Consider the following 26,933-nt stretch of genomic DNA (forward strand, 5'->3'; position numbering starts at 1 on the left):
GGGCCATAAAAAGAGGGAACTGAGGTCCTGCACCAGCTCTGGAACCCAGACCCCGTAGCGCACAGCCCAGTTCTCTTTCTTGTGTTTTATTTCTGATGTCTAGGAATCCAGCTTTGAACATCTCTCATCCAAGGTGGATGAGCTGAAAACTGCTGTGCGGCTAGAGGTTTGCCCTTGTATTTCTGCAGAGGATCAGACAGTAAATGGTTTAGGTTTGGTAGGCCATGCGATTTCTGCCGCAGATAGTCAGTTCTGCTGCTGTTGTGTGCAATCAGCCGTGGGCGATACGAACCCGAGTGAGTGTAGCTCTGTGTTCCAATAAAATTGATTTATGGACACTGAATTTAAATTTCATGTAATTCTCATGGGACAAATCACATTATTCTTTTATTGTGTTTCCACCACTTAAAGTGTAAAAACCATTCTTAATATATAATTCTCAGCCGTAAGGAAGGGGCAGGGTAGGGGGGCCCCGGCAGGGACAGGAAAAGTGTTGCTAGGTTTGGCCCATAGGTCAAAACTGCTGATAAGCGACTATTAGCTAATCCCTCTATCTTGCTTTTTTTTCTTCACCTTTTAAAATTGTAAATCCCATTTGGGAACTGAAGGTAGCTCTTTGTATTCCAGCATGGAAAACTTCCAAAACCTAGCGAAAATAAATTGAAAACCATACATACCTAAATTGAAAACCATACATGCCGTAGAATCCAACTCTGTTCAAGGTAAAACAAAAGTTTTCTGGGTCTATATGAACACATACACGTACATATGACACAGAAAATTTTAGAATATTCAAGTAATCTGTACTAGGAATTATGTGGGGGAAGGGTAGAAGATTGAGAATGGGTCAAGGGAGCCCTTAAATTCTTCCCATGTTTTTTTTAATGATTTTATCTATTTATTTGACAGAGATCACAAGTAGGCAGAGAGGTAGGCAGAGAGAGGGGGGAAGCAGGCTCCCCACTGAGCATGGAGCCCGATGCAGGGCTCGATCCCAGGACCCTGAGACCATGACCTGAGCCGAAGGCAGAGGCCCGCTATTTATTTTTTTAATAAGGAGAGTGTATTTATGTATTTGTCCTGTGATTCTTTAAAGTTTTAAATTTAAAAAAGTTTTATCTGTCTCTTACACTAGGGTTAATGTGTATTTTACACTGATTTGATAAATTGCCCCCGACCTCCTCCCCAAATCCAGCCCTTCCTGCTTGTTTTACCTGAGGGAGTTGGGGACCCTCCCACAGGTAGAGAGAGGTCCTAGCCCTTGGGATTTCTGGTCATTTTCTGCTATTTTGGGGTGGGGAGTGAGGAGTGCTCTTACGCTAAATTAAGTAGGGGGGTTGGGGGAACAAAAGAAGTAAAACAGCTGTGGTAGTGCTCTTTCTGCAGTGACACAGCCAGTCCAGGGTCCTTGGAGGATCTGAATTTGGAAGCCAGAGGGAGAAGGGAGCTGGAAGAGGCTGCACAGCCTGGGCCCCGGGGGGTCTAGGGGGTCTTGCCGGTCTCTCTCTGTCTCTGTCCTCTCTCTCTGCAGCCCGTCAGCCCATGTGGTTTCAATCACTAAGCCAGGCCCTTCCGCCCGGCAGAAGCTCCGCAGCCTGGGCGGCCCTGTGACTTCTTTGTTAGCCAGGAGCTGGACCCTGTGGGGGTGGTGGCGGCCTTCCCCTTTCTATGAAATTCCGGAAATCATGGGGCAGCCCCAGGCGACGGCTGCGGGCCCGCAGGCAGCGTGCTCCGGGAGCAGGGGCTGCCTGGGGCCGCTCCGGGTCCCTGGGGAGAAGTAACACTGAGACCTCCGGGCCAGCTCTGGCCAAAGCAAACAGTAAGCACACGTCCCCAGTGCAGCCTCTAGTGAGGCTGTTCATTCTTCGGGCAATGGCCATCTCTCCCCTGGGGCCCCGCAGGCAGCACCAGCCCTTTCTCTTCTCACTCCTTCTGGCCCTCCCTGCCTCTGAACTAGTTGTCTCTGAACGTGATACCATAGTTGCTGACTTTCCCAATGGGGTTTGAAGGGAAAAGTCAACATTCCCAACCTGGAAGGTGAATTTTATTTTCTGGTAAAGAAGGGTTGCATGGAAACTTCTAGGGGACTCTGGGAACTGGACAGGGGAGGTCTACTTCCCCAGTTTGGAAGGTGGACAAATGCTGTTGGTTGGTGTGGGCAGCTCACCACTCGTAAAGCCCAGGGGAGTTACTCCCCACCCCACCCCGCCCCGTAAGTAAGATTCCACTTAGGGGAAGTCATTATTAAAGTTACACTCTGGGCCCCACATTTCTCAAGTATTGCTTCTAAGGAACAGTCTTGGTTCCGGCCACGAAATGTTGCACAGGATATGCAAGTCTGTGGGCAATCTTCTTACTTCAGGCAACCCAATACTCGTGGAAAATATCTCTGACAGACACCACATTCGGGATTTTTCCCCACCATTCTGTCAGCTTGCGGTGTGACTGTCTCTCCTTGGCTTGACCATTCATACCTATCGCTTGTGGACCGTGCAAATCGGGGTTGCCATTTTCACAGAACTGCTTTTTCAGACCATCAGCATGAACATCACAACGTTGCCTGACAACATTCTTGAGTATTTTGCTATTTGACTTATTTTTTTTTTAAGGCTCTTACAGAGAGAGAGATTGAGTATAGCTGGAAGAGCAGCAGAGGGAGGAGGAGAAGCAGACTCTCGGAGCAGGGAGCCTGATGTGGGGCTCAATCCCAGGACCCTGGGATCATGACCCAAGCCAAAGGCAGACACTCCTCGACCCATTTTTTTTTTTTTTTTTTTAAGTAGTCTCCATGCCCCATGTGGGGCTTGAACTCAGGACTCTGAAATCAAGAGTCCTGGGCTCCACCAGCCGAGCCAGCCAGGGGCCCCCTAATTTGTTATTCTTGGGGTGAGTAAGGAAAAGGGAGAATTTCACAGCATCAAAATGGTTCCTGTATTTATTGGTGCTCTCAGGTTTATCGCAGCTGGCTCCCGCCATCCAAGCTGCTCCTCGCAGGTCAGTGGTCGAACACTGCGGACAGCGCTGTCTGCTAGTGCGGCTGGGAACACAAAACACCCTCGCTCACAGACTCCTCGGGCTTCCTGTTGCCATGCAGCAAGGTTACATTCTGATCTCCTTAAGTGTCACGCACGCTTGTCCTGGTCTGTCCCTACCCCACTTTTCCAGCTCATATCCAGTCCTTAGGTCCTGTCGCTTCTCCACTCAAGTCCCTAGAAATGTTTCATCTTTCCCTGAACATTTCCCCAGGTCACCCCAACAACTCTGGAATGCCTTCCTGTGCGATTATAATGTCCTAGCACAGAGAAATAGGAACGCTGTGGTAATATCTATTTAGGAAATTGATTTCTCCACACCTACCCTCCAAACAGCTTCCCCTGTTCCACATGTAAGTGGGATCATACAGTAATTGTCTTTGACAGTTACCCGAAGTAATCATTCGTTTTCTCAGTCCCTATAGAAGGGCTGCTGCTGGCTTCCCAGCCTGTGTCCCATCTAGGTCTGAATCAGCCCAGAGGAAGATATAAATCCTGTTTTTCTGAGTTTACTCAGTAAGGCACTATTTGGGCCAGCAGAGGCCCTGGCCCCATGTTTGCGGTTAGCTCTGCTCCTTGCTCCTTCCTGAAGAGGTTTCTGGTATACACGTCCTCCTTCTTGCTGGGATTATGTGCCTGCCTTCCCCTGTGGTACTCCTCATTGTAACAGCGTGCTTTAAAAAAGCCTTCCTGTGATCCTTACAATAGCCCTTTGAAATCGGGACCGTTATTAGGCAATTTACGGATAATTAAACCAGGTTTGGTCAAGTTAAGGATCTTACTGAGGCCATATAAAATGGCAGCACGAGAACTCCATTCTGACCCAAGCCATTCTGGTGACCATTCTCCACACTGTTTTTAAATCTACTATTTTAAGAGTTTGAGGGAGTACGTTTGAGGCTTATGTTGTTGTTATTGTCTGTTTGTTTTGTTTTGTTTTGACTCCTAATCTTAAGTACATAAAGTTAAGCTAATAGGAGTTAAAAATTCCCTCCAAGACTCAAAATGTTCTTTTCCATATTTGTTGTCTAACCTCTGTGGCTACCAGAAAATAATTCTTTCCTTTTTCTTTTTTTTTAAATTTTATTCATTTATTTGAGAGAGAGAGAGAACAGAAGGGGAAGAAGTAGGGAGCCCAGTGGACCCTGGGATCATGACCAGATCCAAATGCAGCGCCTTAACCAGAGCCACCCAGGCACCCCACCGGAAATTATTTCTTAATGCAACTGACAGGGCAAGTGAAATTTCTATACCTTTTATATCAGAGGGAGGAGAACAAAGAACTAGAACTGAATGGTTGAACTGTTTTCGTGGAGGAAAAACAATCATTTAGATCCTATTTTGGAAGGAAGTATATTATTTTTGATACCCCTTTGAGGGAGAAAAACAAAGATTTTGGAGGTCTTAGCACGTTTTTTTCACCTGGATAGGAGTATCCTATGCACCTGGATACCGTGATGGTGTTTTAGAAGCAACCTTTTTTTTTTAAAAAAATTTTATTATTTATTTGAGAGAGGGAGAGAGAGAGAGAGCGCATGACAGGGGAGGACAGAGGAAGAGGGACAAGCAGACTCCCCACTGAGCCCAGCTATGACTCCGTGGGGCTCGATCCCAGGACCCTGATATCATGACCTGAGCCAAAAGCAGCCACTTAACCAACGGAGCCCCCTGGGCGACTCTAGAAGCAACTTGCAACCAAGTTTTAGATTTGTGGACTGTTTTCTGACCCGTGAACTACTTTTCTTTCCCCCCAGATTTTCCATAGCTCAAACCCCCTCACTCAGAATGCTTGCTCTCTGATTCTCTGCTCTTGCGGAGGACACGGGAATGATGCCGGTCACGGGTCACAGTGGGTGCCTGCCAGGGAAGGTGGGCTCGCTTCTGTCTGGCTGAGAGCATCACTAGAGCCCTCCACCCGGTGTAGAAGGAAGTGTGCTGGCCAGGTTCTTCTCCCTCCTGATCTGGCAGACACCATCCAGCCGCACCATTTTTCTTCTTAATGCTCTCTTCTACTACTGCAAGGAAGCTTTTCTTTCAGAAGACAGGACCAAGCTCCCTGGAGCTGGCGGCCCTGGGGCCACTTTCCCCTGGGGCTGTTCCGAGGGATGCTGGTGGTTGGGAACTGATGATCTTTGTCCCAAAAGGGCCTCCTGGGGGCCACTTACCCGCTTCGGGGTCCCCTGTTCAGGCCCCAGAGTTTCACGTTTCTGGAAGGTGGTGTTCTCTGCCCCCACCTCTAACTTCCCATGCTTCCCTGTTGAATCCTTGTGCTTTCTCACCGTCTGCATTCCTAGGAAGGGAGTGTCCCACCCTGTCCCGCCTCGGCTCACTCTTTTCTGAGTGTGGGCAGTGTCCTCTCCTCTCTGTGGCTTCGTGGTTTCCAATGCGAAACAGAGGGGAAGATGAAATTCAATCCTTGGCTTTCTAAATTATATTTCTTTCTCTAGTATTTTGGGCCTGGAGCTACCATGGGGGGAAAAATGTGTGTTTTGGTAAAAAGGAAGGGGTGGGAGGATTAGATGTAAAAGTGACACATAGGTTCTGGGAAAAAACAGTGACCCTGGCGTCAGAAGGCCTGAGTTCCTGTCCCAGTTTCGCCATTAACTTGCTTCCGTGTGACTTGACACTCAGTTGCCGGAGTCCGTCAGGTAACCGGGCTTGATGAGAAGTCGTGCGGACAGTGAGGACCACAAGTCCTTCCGTCTTTAGCACTGCCTGTGCCATTTACTCGTATTTCCTTCGGCATGTGTTTTCCTGAGGCTTGGTTTCTCCAAGCCTCAATTTAATCATCTGTAAAATTGGAATAAAAATTGTACCTATTTTATAGGGTGGTTGTAAGGATTAGAAAGAGATAATGTGGGCGCCTGGGTGGCTCAGTGGTTAAGGTCTGCCTTTGTCTCAGGTCATGATCCCACAGTTCTGGGATCAAACCCCACATCAGGCTCTCTGCTCGGCTGGAGGCCTGCTTCTCTCTCTCGCACTCCCCCTGCTCGTGCTCCTTCTCTCGCTGTCTTTGTTGAATAAATAAAACCTTAAAAACAAAAAAAGATAATGTTCACAGAGCCCTTTGCCAGGGCTCAATAAAGTTAGCAATTGGCATAGTAGTTCCACAGGGTTCTTCCCACATCTATACTTTATATGACTCAGTTTTTGAAAAGGTCATTGATGATTACGTTTTTAGTTATTTTTCACTTAATTTATTTATGTATTTGACAGATGGAGATACAAGTGGGCAGAGAGGCAGGCAGGGGGGAAGCAGGCTCCCCACTGGGCAGAGAGCCCGATGTGGGGTTCAATCCCAGGACCCTGAGACCATGACCCGAGCTGAAGGCAGAGGCTTTAACCCAGTGAGCCACCCAGGTGCCCCTAAGATTTTAGTTTTAAGTAATCTCTACACCAACGTGGGGCTCGAACATACAACCAACCCCAAGGTGAGGAGTCTCACAGTCCACTGCCAGAGCCAGCGGGGGGCTCCTATCTCTGGTTTTTAAATGTGGAAGAGACAGTCTCCTCAAACCCCAATTCCCTGCCCAAGGAGTCTATGGAGAAGAAGACATTCTCTCAAAAGATGGAGAATCTATCAATACAGTTCAGAAAGGGCTTGAACTTAGTAAGTTAAGGAAAAGTTTAAAAGGGAAGAATTTTACTGTAATCAAACTATATAACTGCCTAGGATATTAAGAAATCAAATATATTTAATGATGGAATTATATGTTTATAGCTTCCCATACTTTTCCTTTATAACATCACATTTATAGATTTGAGGTGATTACTTAATCATATTAATTTATCCCATTAAATATAAAAATATTTACAATTAAGTATTTTTCTTGTATTCTTGTGAGTCTGCTTCACACAATCGTAAGCTTCATTAGAGGAGAGACTCATTCTGTTTTCCTCACTATGATCTTCATAAACCTGGCTCAGTAATAGAAAGCTGGTAAATAATGAATGCATAGCTAATGAATAAACTCATTAATGCTTTCCCACGAGCTTCCCAGAGAATTTGTATGTCTTTCTGAAAAACTAATTAGTTCAGCTCATGTTCACTGAAGGTCTGTTGGGTGACAAGCCTTGTATAACTACAAAGATGGAGCGAAACATGCCCCCGCGTGGGGAACTTAATGTCCAGTGGGGGAAGAAGATGAACATGTCCGTAGGCACGAGACAACAGGAAAACTATAATGAAAGTGTCTACTGAGTCCTATGGGACACGGAGAGAAGGAATCCACGCTGCACAGCAAAAGTGACATACTTGGGCTGGCTCCTAGAAAGAGAGAGAGGGATTGTCCAGGCAGAAAAGGTGAGACGGGAAAGAACACGAACAAGGCAATTCCCGCAATTCTTGAGGACAGGAATGTGTTCCGTCCTGTATAGCTCCTCCCACACCCCCCAGCCCAGAGCCTGATGCGCTCAGTATGTGCTCAGGAATTGTCTGGTGAGGGCATGCCCACTCTTGCTGTAGCAGAGGGTGTAGGAAGCAGGGCAAAGTGGCCCAGGACCACACCCTGCAGAACCCTGAGTGCTTCCAAAGGAGTTTCCACTTGATCCTGTAAGCCAAGGTGAGGCCACTGGAGGCAGTTAAGTTGGGGCAGTGCTTTGCCCTCCAACTTTCCCTCCAAGCGTACCTAAGGGCAGGGGAGCGTGCCCCTGTGTCTCTGGGGACTTGGAAACACAGCCCAGAACAACCTGCCACAAGGGCATTTCTTTGAAGTCTTGCTTTAGCTTAAAATTATGGATGAGGGATGCCTGGGTGGCTCAGTGGGTTAAGCGTCTGCCTTTGGCTCAGGTCGTGATCCCAGGGTCCTGGGATCAAGTCCTGCCTCAGGCTCTGTGCCCAGCAGGGAGTCTGCTTCTCTCTCCTCCTCCTTGCCACCTCTCACATAAATAAACAAATAATCTTAAAAAAAATAATAAATACATAAAAAGTGATATGGACAGATGGCTGTTAGATTATTTGAGAGACACAACCCGAGCATATTGGCCCGTTAGGCCCCTGCTGCTGCACAGGCCCATGTGCTGAATGAAACAGAGCCATGTCCCTTCCTGTCTCTGTTCTCTCACCTGGGACACTGCAGCCCAGCAAAAGCATGGAGGTTTAAGAAAGGTTAGGAGCCGGGGTGACAAAAATAAGTGTCTACCTGCCTCTGAATGAATTTCACAGAATGGCTAACCAGCGAGCTGGGAAGATGGTACATAAGAACAAAGACAGGGGGCGCCTGGGTGGCTCAGTGGGTTAAAGCCTCTGCCTTCAGCTCAGGTCATGATCCCAGAGTCCTGGGATCGAGCCCCGCATCGGGCTCAGCTGCTCAGCAGGGAGCCTGCTTCCCCCTCTCTCTCTGCCTGCCTCTCTGCCTACTTGTGGTCTCTGTCAAATAAACAAATAAAGTCATTGTAAAAAAGAAAAAAAAGAGCAGGGACAGTTGTTAAACTAAAAATAACAATAACAACAACAACAAAACTGGAGCTCTTCTCTAGGGGCCAGTTCACATAGTATTTTTCTAGAAGCTTCCCTGTCATCATTCTCACCTCAGATGACTCACGCCTTCCTCTCTGCTCCTCTCTTCTTTCCCTTGCAGTCCACCCCTGAGCGGTGAATTCACTCCTGCTCGGACATCTAGCCCTCATGCCTGCCTCTCTGGCTTGGCCAAGTTCTGCTCACCCTGTCACCCATCCCACCTACGGAAATGCTGTGACCCCTCAGACTGGCAGTCTGATTTCCTGCCCTGGTTTTCATCACGCATGGGTTGCCATCTCCTCAGAGCTCCCGTGGCTTTTGAGGTGGCCAATTTTGTGCCGTCTTATAATAGCCTTTGATTCTTTCATAGACCTTAGCACAGTACTGGGTGCTCCCGAGGGCAGAAACCAGGGCTCCCGTGTTAATACTACCCTCAGGTCTTCCCCAGCGCTCCTGTGCACGGCTGGGACGTGGGACACGCTCACGTGGCTGAACCAGGAGTGAGCTGTCGTGGAAGTCTGCTTGCTTGTCCCATGTGTCTCACGCAGCTCCTCACGGGCTCACCACCAACTTCTCACTCACAAGGATCTTCAGATCTCTGCTGGAGTTCTGTAGAGTTTGTGCCCCCAGAAAGGTCACAGCAGGAGGCCAATGCGACATGCCCAGAAAAGCTGATTCCAGAACTAAAAACCACAGTGGCTTTTAAAGACCACAGAGAAAACAAAAGATTTCAACAAATATTTTTCCTAAGAAGGCCTCGGTCTCTGGTGGGGTTTCCAAGTTGCAAACACAGCAAAAGCGATGAGGGTAGAGGGAGGAACTCTGCTGGGCAGAACGGGACTCCATTTAGGCCAGACAGACAGGATGGCATTGTCCCCAGGATTTCTGTACTTCTTTAGTGTGTTCTGAGAACCTTTATTCGTTGTTCCCCAATCTGACCAAAATAGCTTAAATACGACAAGCCTGGTGAACAGAGGAGGGAGGGGAGTGAGGGAAGGAGCGAGAAGAGGGCAGGTAGGCAGGCAAGACATCAACAAAATCCCCACACACGTTTTCTTTGTGGGTTTCCTTTGTCAACATTAGCAAAATGGCGGACAGTTTCTCATTCCAGATGAGACTTGCTTTCCCATTTTTCTGTACCCTGCTCTCAGGTAAGGTCCTGTGGAGAACAGTCAGAATCTGCTGGGAAACAGCAGCTTCTGCGTCTCTTTTCTATTATGCTGCCCAAAGGCTTTTACAGCAGAAATGCCTTCTGGCAGGACGGTGACCACCGTGTCCTAATGCACATCCCAAGTACAAGGAGAAGCAGTTCTGTTCCAGAAATCCCGTCCCAGTGGGCACAGAGCTAGACAGCGGGGTCACCGCAGAGGGACAGCACCCTGCAAAGATGATTATCTGTTGAACAGAGGAAAGGGAGGAAAAAAAAACTACAGATATCATCAAGTCTTTATTCTCCAAAAAATGGTGTAGAGAAAATGTCTACAGCATCAAAGAAATTACCTGCTCCCACCCAAATCACTTCCTGCGGTTTTAGGTAATGTGGTAGATTGAACACTGGTGTTTTTCTCTGTTTGCTCCCCAAACCCCATTAAGATGAGAGTAAAGGAATAAAATGGATGGCCGTCCACAAGGACAGGAGGACGGGGGAGGAAATAAACGTGAAACAAATGTTGGCCAATATTTGGATGAAAGGAAGCAGATGGAGGAGAGACTACGGACTTACCAAATTCTCTGGGACCTTTCCAGTTGAAAATATGCAAAGAAAGTCTTTTTTTTTTTTTTTTGAGGAAAGAAAACCTTTTGATGACAATTCATGGATGTTAGCTTTGGGCCACGTTCTGAAAGCCAACTGCCTAAATTTGTTGTATGTTTTTCTTCTTTTTTTCCTTAAGACTTTTTTTTAACATTTAAAAATGTTTTTAATTTATTTGACAGAGATCACAAGCAGGAGGGAGGGAAGCAGAAAGAGCTGGGGGGCGGGGTGGGAAGCAGGCTCTTTGCTGAGCAGAGAGCAGGATTCGAGGCTCGATCCCAGGACCCTGGGATCATGACCAGAGCCAAAGGCAGAGGCTTTAACCCACTGAGCCACCCAGGTGCCCAACAATTATTTTAATGTGATCTCTACACCTGGGATGTCTGGGTAGCCCAGTCGGTTAAGCCTCTCTGCCTTCAGCTCAGATTCCAGAGACCTGAGATAGAGCCCCAGGTAGGGCTCCCTGCTCAGCGGGGAGTCTGCTTCTCCCTCTCCTCCATCTGCTGCTCTGTCAAAAAAATAAATAAAATCTTAAAAAAAAAAAAAAAAAAAAGCAATCTCTATGCCTAACGCCTAATGTAGGACTTTCTGTATTTGTTTCATTGTTTATTCTCTTTTTCTCATGGTGCCCATGCAATTCCACTGTCTCCTTGCATAACGTGGGGCATCTGTGACTTGAACTATGAGCCGTTCTCAACCCCAGAACAGTCGGGAGCTGTGGCTGTGTGCGCATGCTCATTGTGTGCTGGCGAGCCTAGCAGAAAGTCGGGGTTGGGGGGGATATTTAACTAGCTGCTGTGTATTGTCTGCTTTTTTCAAGGTGAAGCCTCAAGAGTGAACTTGTTCTTGTATCTCGTCTCAAAAAAATGAATTTTTTTTTCCCCAAAGGGTGATCTATACCAGGTTAAGGACAGAGTATTATATAAATCTAGTAAAGGTGAGACCCTGTTGCTTACAGAAGGTGAGCCAGTTCACGGGAAGTCCTAAGAACTAGAAGCTATAGAGAGACAGCAGAATGTGGAGCTAAGGCATGTTCTTAAAGCCGGGGGGGTTGGGGGAGTGGGGAGTCAGGTGAAAATATCTTTTAAAAAGATCTAAGTTTCTGGACACCTGGGTAGCTTAGTGGGTTGAGGGTCCAGCTCTTGACTTCGGCTCAGGTCGCGATCTCAGAGTTCTTGGATCAAGCCTTGCCTCCGCCTCCTTGCTCAGCAGGGAGTCTGCTGGAGATTCCCTCCCTCTGCTCCTCTCCTCCTCCCCCACCCCCCTCCCCCATTCTCTCTCTCAAATAAATAACTCTTTAAAAAAAAATCTAAGTTTCAGGCTGCCAGGCTGGCTCAGTCAGAAGAACATATGATCTCAGGGTTGTGGGTTTGAGCCCCATGTTGTGTGTAGAGATTACTTTAACAAATAAATAAATAAACAAACTTTATTTTAAAAAGAACTAAGTTTTGGGGTGCCTGGGTGGCTCAGTCATCAAGCATCCAACTCTTGGTTTCGGCTCAGGCCATGATCTCAGGGTCATGAGATTGAGCTTCATAGTGGGCTCTGCGCTCAGCTCAGTCTGCTTGTCCCTCTCCCTCTGCTCCTCCCCCTGTTCTCTCTCTCTCTTATAAATACATAAAATTCTTAAAAAAAAAAAAAACTACATTTCTCTTTCTATACCTTCCATAGAAAGCCCTGGCCTCTCCCCTATCCCATAGGAGAAGGGAGTTTGAGAGAAGCCCATTCAGAGACCCCAGACACAACAAGGAGCAAAGGGCCAACTGTAAACCCAGGGACTCCCCAAATTAGTGTCTCTCTCTGAAACTGTTGGATTTGCATCTCAGATTGGACTCGCAGCTCAGTGATCCTTGGCAGCCCCTGCCCACCTCCCACTGACAGATGGGTGATTTAAGAATTCTTCTCTGGAGAAATAGAACAGCTTCAGAGAAAAAGCCTACAGACACTGACATTTGGGAAGTCCACAGTGAAGAGGGAAAAAAAAAGCCTACAGTGAAATCTGCGGTGCAAAAAAAAAAATGTGCTCCCTCACAGCCCTTACAAATGGCTATTAGGTATCTCTCTCTCCAACATGAGCCACTTGTGAAAAGTAAGAGGAAGACAAATAGAAACAGACTATGCAATTATAATTAATCTCCACAGAGACATCAGGGAAGAAATGGTAAAATGTTTTGCAAAAGGAACATGTTACTAGCAATAATAGCAGTATTGACTGGACCAAGCATATATGAAAACTAGCAATCCCTTAATCTGAATTTAAAGCCCGTGGGTATGATGATTTCCCCCCAGTTTATACATGAGACAACCGAGGCACAGGCAAGGTAAGGAAATTATCAAAGATTATACAACTAGAAAGGAGTGTCTCCCAAATCCGTTGAATCTCTCTCATTTTAACAACTACCTTATAATGCTCCCCTGCAAGAGAGCCTTTGAAAAAAATGCTTGGAATCACTCAATCGAAAAACATGAGGAAAAAAAAAAAGAAAGAAAAACATGAGAAAAAGATAAGAAAATTAGAGATCAGGGGCACCTAGGTGGCTCAGTGGGTTAAAGCCTCTGCCGTCAGCTCGGGTCATGATCCCAGAGTCCTGGGATCCAGCCGGCACATCGGGCTTTCTGCTAAGCAGGGAGCCTGCTTCCCTCTTTTCTCTCTGCCTGCCTCTCTGCCTACCTGTGATTTCTGTCAAATGGATAAATAAGAAATCTAAAAAAAAAAAGAGAGAGAGAGAGAGAGAAAGTAAGAAAATTAGAGATCAGTCCAGGAGGCCAACATCTGACACACATATATATACAAACAAGAAGAAGAGGAAATGGAAGAAATTATTTTTAAGTAGTATAACAACATTTCCTGACACTGAAATGAAATAGGAGTTCAGACTGACTAGACAACAATTAAGTGAATAGAAAAAGAGACTTACAAACAAAAGCCCATGGTTTTTGTTAGCAAACTATTACAACTCTGGGAATGAAGATAAGACCCTAAAAACTTCCAGAGAGAAAAGAAGAGGTCACTTTACAAAAGACTGGAATTAAAAAATGGCATCCGATTTATCACCAGTAACTCTGGAAACTAAGTCTGTCCAACCTAACATTCTATACCCAGCCGAACCAGGAGTCAAGTGCGAGACACAGATTACACATGAACTGTAGGAGGGAAACTGAGGGCCGGGTGTGGGCCAGAAGCTTTGTTTGCCCGGATTGCCCTCTTGTTCTGTTTGTTTACCTTGTTTATCTAACATTCTTCAGATAAGTTTTTTAAAGCTCTTTAAGTGATGCTAATAATTAACTGGGTTTGGGAGCCACCCGTCTTAAATTAGAAAGCACTTGGGTGCTGTCTTGCTCTGCCTTAGTCCTCCCCGGCAAGCCCTAGTACACCTGGTGTGGGGGCAGGAAGAAAGGGAGGGAGCTCAACCGGAACCGGTTTGTGTGGCTGATGCAGAGATCATCTGGAAGACAGTCCTCGGGCAGGCCAAAGCCAAAATTCATCATTAGGCCATTTGAATAAACACATGAGTGAATGAATGAATAAATGAGCATGAAGCAGCCATTTGAGTCATCTGGGTGTGGGTGAGTAACAGGAAGAGAGCAAAGTTAGGGGAAATTACTTGGCATTACAAATTCTCCCTTGCAGAGACCTGACACGTTCTCCAGGGATATATCCTGAGTGTAGGAAGCCAAATTGCAATTCTGGATCTATTCTTGCCACCTTAATGTGAGAAGCTGAAGTCTGCTTTGGCTGATTTATCTGCATACCATCATTAAGTAGCATACAAATCAAGGTCCACATTTTTAATTGCCATTATCTGTCTCAAGAAGAGAAACCCCGAGATGCTTCCGGCGAAGCAAGCACAGGCCTGATTATAATTCTGCTCACGCCCTTGATGTAAGAAGCATATTAAAGATCATGCAGCCCTTAAGAGCTTATCTAATACCCTAGTTATTTTTAAGCCCTTTAAAAAGGGTTGGTGTTAAATGAACAATATGATGAGTATGGTGAACTTTCTATTACGAACATGTTAGTAAGAATATATTCCAAGCACTTGACCTGAATGATCACCGGTTGGTAGCATGGGCCTCTTGGAGAAAGACTGTGATAGTCTATAAGGCTGGTTACAAGCACTGTATGGGGAATTACTGTCTTTCACATTCTACCTCCCATAATCTAGAAGACAATTCCTTCCTCCACGCAAACACCAAGATCAGGATGACACAGCTTTTATAAAAATTTCCCCATAACATATTCCAGGAAGATGTATTATCAGAGTGATAATGAGGATTATAGTTTACCTTCTTTGTAGAGCACAGGAGGTCTGATGTCAGAGTCTTTGAGTTGAAATTTTGGTTGGATGAATTATTAGCTCTGAAATCTTAGCAAATTATTAGGTTTTACTCTATAAAATGAGGCAAAACCCTACCTTATCAGGTTAAATGATTAAGTGAATGTATACACATTCATTATATATATATACATATATATTCTGCTGTAGCATACAGTAATTGGCATATAGGGGGTTTTTTAAAGATTTTTTTAAAAAGATTTTTATTTATTTATTTGACAGACAGAGATCACAAGTAGGCAGAGAGGCAGGCAGAGAAAGAGTAGGAAGCAGGCACCCTCTGAGCAGAGAGCCTGATGCAAGGCTCGATCCCAGGACCCTGGGATCCTGACCTGAGCTGAAGGCAGAGGCTTTAATCCACTGAGCCACCCAGGCACCCCAAAGATTGTTTAAGAGAGAGAGAAAGAGCTTGTGCAAGTTGGGGGAGGGACAGAAGGAGAGAATCTTTAAGCAGACTCCCTGCTGAGCTTGGAGCCTGACATAGGGCTTGATCCCACAACCCATGAGAACACAATCTGAGCCAAAACCGAGACTTGAACTCTTTCTTGACTGACTGAGCCACCCAGGTGCCCGCCCGTGACTGTCATATAGTAAGCACTCAATAAATGCTAGATATTAATATTATAAAATATTTTTATAATTTTCAGAGTACTTTCAGATAAACTAATGCTAAACTATAATTCCCACTTATTCTGCATAACAAAACTCAAAATACAGATGGGAAAGAATGGTGAAATCTCAAAAGTGTTATGCAAATATAAAAGCGATAATATCAAGCTTATTATTACATTTCCATAAAATAGAATGAAAAATTCATGCCATCAACCTACTCTTGAGGGGTGTTGTGATTACCAAAAAATTAGTGAATTGTTAAAGCATTTTTAAATCTATATGACAGTGATTATCACTGTGAGTGGAAAAGCAGAGGAAGTTATTGTGTAATTTTTAAAGCTTTTTAAAAATGGGATAGGCAGCCTGAGATTGTCCTTAATGATTCCTCCTTGTAGACCCCTCTTCATGAATGTGGGCTGGAATTACGTGATTGCTTATAACAAATAGAATATGGCAACAGATGTCTCCTCTGAGTTTCCATTTTAGGCACATTCTTGTGCTCCCTCTTGCTTCACTCACCCTGAGGGAAGCCAGTTTTCCTGTGATGATGCATCCCTGTGTAGAGGACCATGTGGTGACTGAGACCTGCTAACAACCACTTTGTAAACTCACAAGTGGATTCTTTGTACCTCAGTTGAGACTTCAGATCAGACCACAGCCCCATTCAACAGTTTAATTCCACCTTCTGAGAGACCCTGTGCCAGAGCTACCCAGCTGAGCTATGCTTGGACTCCTGACTCATAGAAACTCTGAGATAAGCTATTTGGTGGTTTTGAGCTCCTAAGTTTTTGGAAGTTTGTTATGCACCAATAGATAATTAGTAAAAATATATATATATATATAAATACATAAAGTGCACAATCGCAAGTGTACAGCTTGATGAATTTCACAAAATGAACATGTCCAAACAGGCACCCAAATCAAGATATAAAACATAGCCAGCACATTAGAAGCCTCCCCATGTTCCCTTCTACTCGTTTTCTCTTCCTCTGAGAGTAACCACTCTCTGGAATTCCAAAAACATAGATTAATTTTTTTTTGTTTTTGTAACTTATATAAATAGAATCAAATAGTGTGTACTCTTTTGTGTACCTTCTTTTGATCAGCATTATATTCACGTGTAGGTTTTTTAAAAGCATGCTCAAAAATGCCATTGCTCGGGGCACCTGGGTGGCTCAGTGGGTTGGGCCTCTGCCTTCAGCTCAGGTCATGATCTCAGAGTCCTGGGATGGAGCCCCACATCGGGCTGTCTACTCCGGAGGGAGCCTGCTTCCTCCTCTCTCTCTGCCTGCCTCCCTGCCTACTTGTGATCTCTCTATCAAATAAATAAATAAAATATTTATAAAAAATGTAATTGCTCAGTCATAGTATTTAGTATGTTCCAAATAAGAAGAGTGTGAGTTTATTTATATGCAAAAAATGGGAGCATAAGTAAAGAAAGATTGAGAAGCATTTCTATATATGACCAAGAGTAGAGAAGCTCTGAGGGAAATCACAAGAATCCTAGCATAACACTAGATCAATGAAATTTCTGTTAAATATATGTACTGGGATGCAGTATGATATGCCATTAAGGATATGGATGTTAGAGTTGAAATGCCTAGATTTGAACTGTGGTACCACTCCTTACTAATTTGGTGATCTTGGGCAAATTAATTTCTTTGTGTCTCAGTGTCTTATCTGTAGAAAGAGGGTTATAATAGTGCTTACTTTACAGGATTGTTGAGAAGATTAAAAATGGAAATCAATATGGGGGCACCCGGTGGCCCAGCAGTCAGTTAAGTGTGCAAGCTTTTTTTGTTTTTTTGGTCAAAGAGTGAGATAGAAAGATAGAAAGAGAGAGCACAAGCAGGGGGAGTGTTGGGCAGAGGGAGAAGTAGACTCTCCGCCAAGCAAGGAGCCCGACATGGGAGTCAATCCCAGGGCCCTGGGATCATGATCTGTGCCAAAGGTAGATGTTAACTGACTGAGCCACCCAGGCATCCCAAGCATGCAACTCTTGATCTCAGCTCAGGTCTTGATCTCAGAGTTGTGAGTTCAAGCCCTGGGTTGGGCTCCATGCTAAGTGTGGAGCCTACTTTTAAAAAGGCCAGGGTGGGAGGGGAATGAATATAAATGAAGTACCACAATACTTTGCACATAACAGGCATTCAGAAATTGTTAGCTGTTGTCAATAAATGGTTCCATAGAGGAGTTCTAAAATATATTGGATGGCAAATGTGTATTATCTATCATTTTTCTCATATAAGAAGTGATTTCCCTGTGAATAGAAGATACAGCTTCCTTGATTCTTTTTGTTTTGTGACGTGTAAAAATAAAATGGCCAGGGTGTGCCTGGGTGGCTCAGTCATTACATGTCTGCCTTTGGCAAGACATCAGGTCATGATCCCAGGGTCCCGGGATTGAGCCCCACATCAGGCTCCCTGCTCAGAGGAGAGTCTGCTTTCTCCCTCTGCCTCTGCTCCTCTCCCCTTCTTGTGTGTGTGCTCTCTCTCAAATAAAGAAAACCTTTAAAAAATAAAATAACCATTTAGTTTATCAGCACAATGTGTTTATTCAGGAATAGCAGAGGAATCACAATTTGGGACATGCAAACCATGTCAAACCACAGATATGTCCACAGACCAAGGTGAGGAGTGTTCATTTATAGAGGAAAGAAGGGAGTTAGGAGGTGCTGTTTGAAAGGAAAGTCCCACACAAGAGCAAGCATTCCAGGTCGCAGCGACTTCCCATTGGCTGAGTTGCGGTGATTCTCATTGGCTGGGTTGTTGCTGGGCCAAGAGAAAAACTTCCTTCTTCCTGTTGGGGTAGGTAAAATAAGCTTCGAGGAGTGGTAAGTGTGTAAGCATGTCCACTAGAACTTCTCAAATCCATTTTTTTTTAAAGATTTTATTTATTTGTTTGTCAGAGAGAAAGAAGGCACAAGCAGGAGGAACAGCAGGCAGAGGGTGAAGCAGGCTCCCCACCGAGCAAGGAACCCAATGTAGTACTCGACCCCAGGACCCTGGGATGATGACCTGAGCAGAAGGCAGACGCTTAACAGACTGAGCCACCCAGGTGTCCCCCCAACTCCATTTTGAATGAAATTTTTACTTTATTCATTTTCGAGGTATTATGGCTCGGCTCTCTTATGCCGTCAACCTACTCTTAGAGATGTTGTGATTACCAAAAAATTAGGGAATTGTTAAAGCATTTTTAAATCTATATGACAGTTGTAAGTAGAGGAAGTGATAGAGAGAGAAAGAGATCTTCTATTTGAAGGTCAACTTCTCTTTGTTCCTAGTTTTATAGGAAGGTAGATGGGATAGGTAAAGCCTGAACTGGTGCTTTAATTCATCAGTGGGTTTTTATCAGCATGATCTCAGTTCTCCATTGCCATGAATCCCTAAAAACTGACCATTGCACTCTCAGTAGTAAGTCTGTGTCTATTTTTAATTTCCTCACTCTGTTCAAATCTCCCTGCCAAAGGTAATAAAACATTTAGATTTAGAAAGAGACTTAGCATTTGGAATGAGACAGAGGCTATATATAGACATGTCAATGAAATAGGTTAGTGAGGGAACTGGTTCTCAGCGCCTCGGAATCAAAGGCACACATTCTTGTCTGATTTGTGTCTGGACACTGGCATGCTCGTAGGTTCTCTGCACAGGTATGTGTGTGTTTTCCTGCCTACGTGAACATGAACACATGTATGGAAAATGAGCCTGCACATTCCTGAGAACAGAAATCTGCGGGATAACTGGTGTATTTCTGAGTAGCGGGGTGATTAATCCCTCTGGACCACATCAGTATCCTCTCCCTGACAATTATTACTGGAGATATCAGAGTAAAACATTACTGTTACATAGTCAGCTCCCGGACTGTAGGGCTGTGACACAGCTTGCATCCGTTCATGTCACATTACTGACCATTCTTTGGGAACTTGTCAAGACCAAGGGTCCAAGGTGATGTTCCAATCTGTCAAGTACTAAGGTCTGTCTAGAAACTTGTTTCCTAAGCAGTCAGGCTGCCATTTCTAATCTTTGGAGTTCCACCCCCTCATTTATCACTGCTCAAATTCCAATCTGTTTTCAAGGCCCTGGTGACATACTTCCTCTTCTAGGAAGCCATCCCTGACCACCTTGGTGATCTTCCTCTTCTGAATTCCCTTAAGGCTCCCTGACCCTCACATTGATCTTGATCGCATGCTGCCTTAAACTGGGCTTGTTGAATGCTATTTGTTTCTCTGTTACTGTGATCTCTTCATAGACAAACGACAATGTCATTGATCGTTGTTTCCAACAGCTCCTAGTATGGTAGCAGGAATGCCCCTCATACTCATTGAACAAAAGAGCACTCCTAGTTACTCCCCTGTGAGTGCAAACGATTTTGTCACTGTTCCTTTTTGTGGCACCCAGAATCTGAAGTATTGAAGACGGGTGTTTGATTAAAGACATTCTATGGAAGACCATATCCCTGATTATCCTGTGATACAGAAGTTGGTATCCCTAAATATCTCATGATATACAATAATACAATATTTGATACTAGCAGAAGTCTAAATATCTTGGAACAGCATTGCTGTGATTTCAGATTCTCAATGATAAAAGAGAATAGGAACCATTTGATATGTTTCAGCAGATGAGTTTTAAATATGAAACTGTTCAAAAGGCAAGACAAGGACCTTCAATAGGCTTTCCCAAGCTTGAGATTGTGATTGTAGATATAACCGGAACATCCCAGGATTTTGTAATTCTGTAAGTGACTGGCCTAGAACCAAGACTAAATGTCAAGACTGAAAGGACCTGGAAGGTTCTTGTGCTGATTCCTCAGTCCTTCTAAGCCATCTGTGATGGATTTTTGTTCCTTCCCTTTGTCTTTCTTACTGACTGCCTACTAAAACAAGTCTTCACAGCACCTAATTGCTTTGTTTCATAAAAAATTCTGCAATTAAGATAAGGTTTTTGGCCACAGAGTAAACATCCATTTCAGTTGGACAAAGTGAAAACAGTGAACTGAAGCTATTAAAATAGTGTATATTTCTGTTGCCTTGGTAAAAAGTTCCTCTCAAGTATGTGTTTTCCTGATTTCTGTTGCCCTTGAAAATTAAATGTGGGTTGTTTGAAATTTAGTATATAATCACAAATGGCAACAAAGTGCTTATCAAGCTTAAATCCAAGGTCATCTATAATTCTTTGTCAATAATAATCCTTACTAATAGAACTGCATTAAAGATGAGGCACAGCTAATCCTCTCTAAGTAAATTCTGCCCCCTTGTGGATTAAAACATCCATAGATAAGAAAGAAGTTCAGTAATAGCTTGGGTCAGTTCCCTTCACTTCTAAAAAACACTCCAACGGGATGCCTGGGTGGCTCAGTGGGTTAAGCCTCTGCCTTCACTTGGGTCGTGGTCTTGGGGTCCTGGGATCAAGTCCCACATTAGGTTCTTTGCTCAGCGGAGAGCCTGCATCCCCCTCTCTCTCTGCCTACTTGTGATTTCTCTCTCAGTGTGTCAAATAAATAAATAAAATCTTTTAAAAAGAAAAATAAATAGAATAAAAAATGAAAAAAAAAAACACTTCAACAATCTTTAAAAACAATGTTAACAATGAAACAGAATGAGATCGTTTATATCAACTGTGTAAGAGCTGATTGATGGTGACAAAACACATTGACAGGTAATAGTATACATTTGTGTCTTTTTTTTTTTTTTAAGATTTCGTCTATTTGCTTGACAGACAGAGATCACAAGTAGGCAGAGAGACAGAGGGAAGCAGGCTCCCCACCGAGCAAAGAGCCCGACATGGGGCTCGACCCCAGAACTCTGGGACCATGACCTGAGCCGAAGGCAGAGAGGCTTTAACCCACTGAGCCACCAGGTGCCCCAGTATACATTTGTGTCTTATATTTTGCATCCCATTCAACGAGGACAGTGCCTTGAATATTAATATTATCAGTTAATATTTCATACAATATTATAATTAGAAAGAACTTTAAATATTGATTCATCATCCACATGTAAGAATGGCTTTTACAGCTCCTGACATATCCCATGCCTGAATGACTCCAGTAATGGAAAGTTCACTAACTGTTCCTGCTCATTCTCCTATCAGGCAGGACTGTTAGAAAGGCTAACAACAGGGACACCTGGGTGTCTCAGTTGGTTCAGCATCTGCCTTCAGCTCAGGTCATGATCCCAGGGTTTGGGGATCAAGCCCTGCATTGAGCTCCCTGCTCAGTGGGGAGTCTGCTACTCCTTCTCCGGCTCCCCCTGTCTATGCTCTCCCTCTCTCTGTATCCAATTAATAAATAAAATCTTAAAAAATAAATTTAAAAATAAAATCTTTTAAAAATAAATAAATAAAATGTACTAGTCTCTTCTCAATGGCTTCATCTTCTAATTATGTCTTACTTCCCTCAGTTACATAAAAAGTATACATAATGAAAACCAAAAAGTTACCCCTGCCCATCCCTTTGAAAGTCTTACAGGCTCATGAAAATCTTTAATAAATGTAAATGTCTTTTAGAGAACAAAATCTTGAACTCATCTTAGCCGAATCTAGGCAGCCATCATCTGAGAAAATAAAATGACCCTTCTTGTAGTAGAGAAAAGCAGAGAGAGGGTACTGACATTTTAGCGGGAAAACTCCTATGTACTGGCACTGTGCTGGGTGCCTTAGTGTTTCCTTCAATTCCCATTTTGCAGATGAGAATGGTAAAGCTCAGGGAGGGTAATTCTCCCAAGCTTAGGCTCTCAAAGGGCCTGTTTTAAGTGCCCGAGTTGTATTAGAAGCCTTCCCTTAAGGAAAGCTGGAGGCTTCCAGGACTAAATCTTACATGAGCACACAGAGAATATTTGTACCACTGGTACCTCCCAGCGCCTCCCCCGCCACCGTCAAGTGCAGGGCGCATCCTAGACGCCCAGGGGAGACCCTTGAATTGTGTGGATGCACTTACATGTGGATTACTTACAGTACAGTACTGTACATGTGTCTTCCCTATGATTTTCTTAATATTTTCTTTTCTCTAGCTGAGTTTATTGTAAGAATACAGTACACAGTGCGCATAGCATACGGAATATGTGTTAATTGCCTGTTTATGTTATTAGTAAAGTTTCCTGTCCACAGTAGGCTCCTAGTCAAGTTTTGGAGTCAAAAGTTATATGTGGATTTTGGACTGCAGGGGGCGCCAGTGCCCAACCCCTGCATTGTTTGAGGATCGGCTCTATTTCCCTATTTGCAGTTCTGTTTAACATTTCAATTCTCTGGGCTGTAGTTTCCTCCTAAGTTAAATTCTGATGATCTCTTACAGTCTTTCTTAATAAAGATGAACTCTTCAATGCCTGGGAGCCTTGAGCTAGCTCTTCCCACTCACCCACCAGGCAGTGGAGATATGTGCTTATCCACTGCCAAACCCGAGAATTCTTTTTTTTTTTAAGATTTTATTTATTCAGGGGCGCCTGGGTAGCTCAGTGGGTTAAACCTCTGCCTTCAGCTCAGGTCAGGAACTCAGGGTCCTGGAATTGGGCCCCCCATCGGGCTCTCTGCTCAGGAGGGAGCCTGCTTCCCCCCTCTCTCTGCCTGCCTCTCTGCCTACTTGTGATCTCTGTCTGTCAAATAAATAAATAAAATCTTTTTTTAAAAAGATTTAATTTATTCATTTGTTAGAGAGAGGGAGAGCACAGAAGGGGGAGCGGCGGGCAGAGGGAGAAGCAGGGTCCCCACTGAGCGAGGAGTCAAATGTGGACTCAATCCCTGAACTCTGGATTCCTGACCTGAGCCAAAGGCAGACTCAACCAACTGAGCCGCCCAGGCTTCCCCAGGCCTGAGAATTCCATACAGAGCCCAACCCCTGTCTGCTTAGGCTACAGAACACAGGTGTGTGTGTGTTGGGGGGAATGCACAAAAGAAAAAATTTGAGAAATTCACAGGGATCCCAGTGAGCTCCCCCGCCCCGAAGTCTGGGCCGCTGAAGTTCAGGGAAGACTAGAGATGCATGCCCTCTGATCTTGAGTTTCCCTGCCGTGGTAGAGTCATTTGTATTCCCTGGGCAGCCCCCTCCCTGCAGGGCTATATTTAGTTCTGGCTGTGGTATAAATAGAACTCCAAAGACTGGCAAAGCACGCCACCCCCCACCGCGTTCCTTTCCTTTTGGGACATCAACCAAACCTGAGCCTTTGATTCCCTCTAGTGGCTCAAATTGGCAACTTTCATAGCTGTTTCTTCGCATTTATTTATTTATTTATTTATTTATTTAAGGTATAGTGCCTACTATATGCACTAAATTGGTCCTTGGTTCTCCAGCTTCACCAGGGGCATGGGATGTTGGTTTCATTTGATCATTGTATCCAGGGCCAAGTGGGCAGGGGTAGAAGCCAGAGCTCCTTCTTCCACATTTAGCTTAGTGTGATGCACACTGGCTAATCTCCTTGCCGTTCTATAGCTGCTTAATGGGGCCTCAGGGAGGATAGGTTTTATATGGGTTATGCCTTAAAGGAGCTGTAGGACTTCAGGGCAACTCCTTTACCTCTGGGCCTCAGTCTGCTCCCAGGTGAGATGAGTCCATGGGTTGAATTCAAGTCAATCCAACAATTGTTTATTGAGCACCTGCAGAGTGAGGGGTCCTGAGCTGAGCGCTTTGGGAAGGTTGTGGTCAGTTGGTACCTGATCTCAAGGAGCTTGCAGGCTAATGGGAGAACCACGTGTCCAGGAAGCCACCTAACACATAGGCCAAGCACGGCTGTTGCAGTAGGAGCTTTGCAGTGAGACACATCCGGGCTTGAGCCCCTGATCTGTCCTTTCCTAGCTGCGTGATCTTGAACAAATTGCTAAACTCTTCTTCGTGCTTCATCTGTAGATTTGGAAAATCACCCTTTCTTCATCGGGTTGAGTCATTGGTGTACAACCAAACCACACAACTACTCCCTAACTGGCCACTCCCCTTGCAGTTTCAAGTTTTAAGCAGAAATAGCAGAAACCTTATTAGGAATGTCAGGAAAACCCTATGAGGGGCTTATCCTGTTGGTTCTGAAGGCCGTTTCTTAGGCCCCATAGATTTCTGTGGTCTCCTTTCTCTGCCCTGGAGCTTGGGAATCCGCCTGCTGCTTCTGCTGGCGGGGCGGGCGGGTGCCTCTGAGGGCCCAGCCCTGCCATAGCAACCCAGTCTGCCTACTGCGTAGAGGGAGCTACGGCCCCTGCTTCCTTCTTCCTCCGTTCAGGCCCTTTTCCTTCCCACAGATTGATCGCTGATATCTTGGGCAATGAACAGGGCATAAGAAAGGTAGCTTATGTGCTTCTATGAGCCTCGATTCTTGATCTTCAGTGCTCCCAAGAGGCAGAATGAGTGCTCCCCAGGAGAGGGGACTTCACCAGAAACCCTGGCACCTGGGGCTGTCCCAGCTTGGAGGTGGTACGATTCTGTGACCTTGTGAACCTCGCATAGGAGCATTGTGAATGGGTTTCACGCTGAGCTCCTTTGTTGTGTGCAAGGAGGCAAAGGAGGATCTTGGAGCTCGCCTTCATGCCCGACACGTGATACCTAGCATCCCGGTGACGTTCTCTAACACTGTGGATTTAAGAGTCCACAGGGTCTGAAATGAACAGGAAGGAGAGAAGGTGAGCAAACTTAGAGCCTAGAGTTGCTGGCGGACACTATTCCTGGAACAGGATGAAAATTAGGGGTAAAGAAAGCCAAAAGTGGAACAGAAATCCTGTTGGCCAAGGGGATACGGGATGCATGGAGGGACAGGATCCCAATGTGGTAACTTGGGATTTCACTTTGGACAGGAAGGGTTCCTTTGTATTTTGAAGCCACCTGGGATGAGACTATAGAGACTGGAAGATAGAACTTGGAGGGGCAGAGAATGAGGTCTCTAACGGAAGCAGGAACTGCCTATAAGATTCCACTCATGGGGTGCCTGGGTGCTCTGTGGGTGAAGCCTCTGCCTTCAGCTTAGGTCATGATATCAGGGTCCTGGGATCAAGCCCTGCATCGGGCTCTCTGCTCAGCAGGGAGCCTGCTTCCCACTCTCTCTCTGCCTGCTGCTCTGCCTACTTGTGATCTCTCTCTCCACTCGTTTTCTGAGGCCTGCTGCACTTACCTGTCGGCCTGTGGGGGCAGCCTGTCTCTAACGGTGGCTCAAGGGGCCCAGTGATATCTGGAGCCTGTTCTGGGAAGGTTGCCAACCCCTGCCTTTCCTTTGGTTTCTACCCTTTTGCAAGCCTCTGCTGGTAAAGGAGAGAAAGTTCAAAAACAAAGTTGTTGACCTGAGTGATTTATTTCATCATTCATAAAAACCAAGAAGGTAGGAAAGAGGACGAGTACGGATCGCTAAGAGTATAATGCAGGAGAATCCAGAAGCTAATGATGAATTCAGTTAAAGGAGGAGCCAGTGGGAGATTGCGGGACTTCTGGTACCTCTAGTCCGGGATTCTTCCCACACCTTGATTTGGCCCTTGCCCACAGGAACACTCCATAATTATTAGTTGTAATATTTGCTTCCCACACATTGCTATGCATTTCTGCATGACTCATTGGACGCTCTCCTCTTCCAGTTTCCTCCTATGTTGGAACCTTGGGGACTCACACTGAGATCAAGCGAGTGGCAGAAGAGAAGGTCACTTTGCCCTGTCACCATCAGCTGGGGCTTCCAGAAAAAGACACCCTGGATATCGAATGGCTGCTCACCGACAATGAAGGGAACCAAAAAGTGGTAAGGGTACAGTTGGCCAGAGGGCCCCCCATCCCCGTCCCCACTCATCCTCCCACAGCTGTCTTTCCTCAGTCCTCTGGTTTTCTGTTGGAGGAAAGGGCTAGAATAGCTCTTTCATCTGGCTTATCGTTGGAAGACTCTAGAGATAAAAATTATCGATAAGGAAAGGTACTTGGGTCTTAAAGATAAGAAGTTCTGGGTTCTTGAGGCAAGCAAGCAAGCCACCTATCATTTGCCCAGGGAAGGAATCTCCACTGTCAGTGTCTTTTCCTAAGAAGGGAGCTAAGATGCATTAGCTGGGTTCCCTAGTCTAGTGGCCAGACCCCAGATCTATACTAGGAAGCCTGCTCCCCTTTCTCCTCTGAAACTATTACCACCTGCCTATGTTGAAGTTCTGCACAAAGTCATGACTTTCAAGCTCTGAGATTATGTAATGTAACAAACAACATACAATGCAGGGCATGACTGAAAATGTTTAACACATATGCGATCGGTCAGCAAAAGAATTGATACTGGTTCTGGAGTTGGAAAATGAAGGGGCTGGCCCTGGGTCTTGTGTGCTCAGGATGGGGAGGTCCTTTGGTGCCTATGAGCTTTCGGGTGGTGTGAACAGAACTTGTAGCCCTTTGCTCCCAATGATCCACGGGACTGGTCTCTGTTGAGAGAGAGAAGTGAGTAACTACTGTATTATCCTGTCTGCCTTGGCTGTATTCAGCCTTCCTCAAGCAGGGTTTTCTAGCATAACTCTTCTCATTCCATTTACCCAACTGAGTTACTTTTTAAAAAGCTTTTGGTTGAGGGGTGTCTGGCTGGTTTAGCTGGTGGAGCATGCAACTCTTGACCTCAGGGTTATGAGTTCAAGCCCCACGTTGGGTGTAGAGATTGCTTAAAAAAAAAAAAAAAATCTAAAAAGAAAACCAACTTTAGGGGGGCGCCTGGGTGGCTCAGTGGGTTAAGCCTCTGCCTTCGGCTCAAGTCATGAACTCAGGATCCTGGGATCAGGCCCCGTATCAGGCTCTCTGCTCAGCAGGGAGCCTGCTTCCTCCTCTCT

At 45.2% G+C, this 26,933-nt stretch overlaps 1 protein-coding gene across 2 annotated transcripts in view; it reads left to right on the forward strand.

Annotated features, from left to right (window-relative positions):
• The window catches only part of LOC101688164 (CXADR like membrane protein), a 99,648-nt gene that overhangs the window by 48,062 nt on the left and 24,653 nt on the right, over positions 1-26,933 (forward strand). For both annotated transcript variants that reach the window (XM_045080421.1, XM_004750097.3), the window contains exon 2: positions 25,725-25,882. In XM_045080421.1, the coding sequence (XP_044936356.1) occupies positions 25,725-25,882 (158 nt within the window). The remainder of the gene's footprint in view (positions 1-25,724; positions 25,883-26,933) is intronic.

This window comes from Mustela putorius, unplaced genomic scaffold (genome assembly GCF_011764305.1).
Source record: "Mustela putorius furo isolate JIRA1106 unplaced genomic scaffold, ASM1176430v1.1 tig00000460_pilon_pilon_pilon, whole genome shotgun sequence".
Taxonomy (NCBI): domain Eukaryota; kingdom Metazoa; phylum Chordata; class Mammalia; order Carnivora; family Mustelidae; genus Mustela; species Mustela putorius.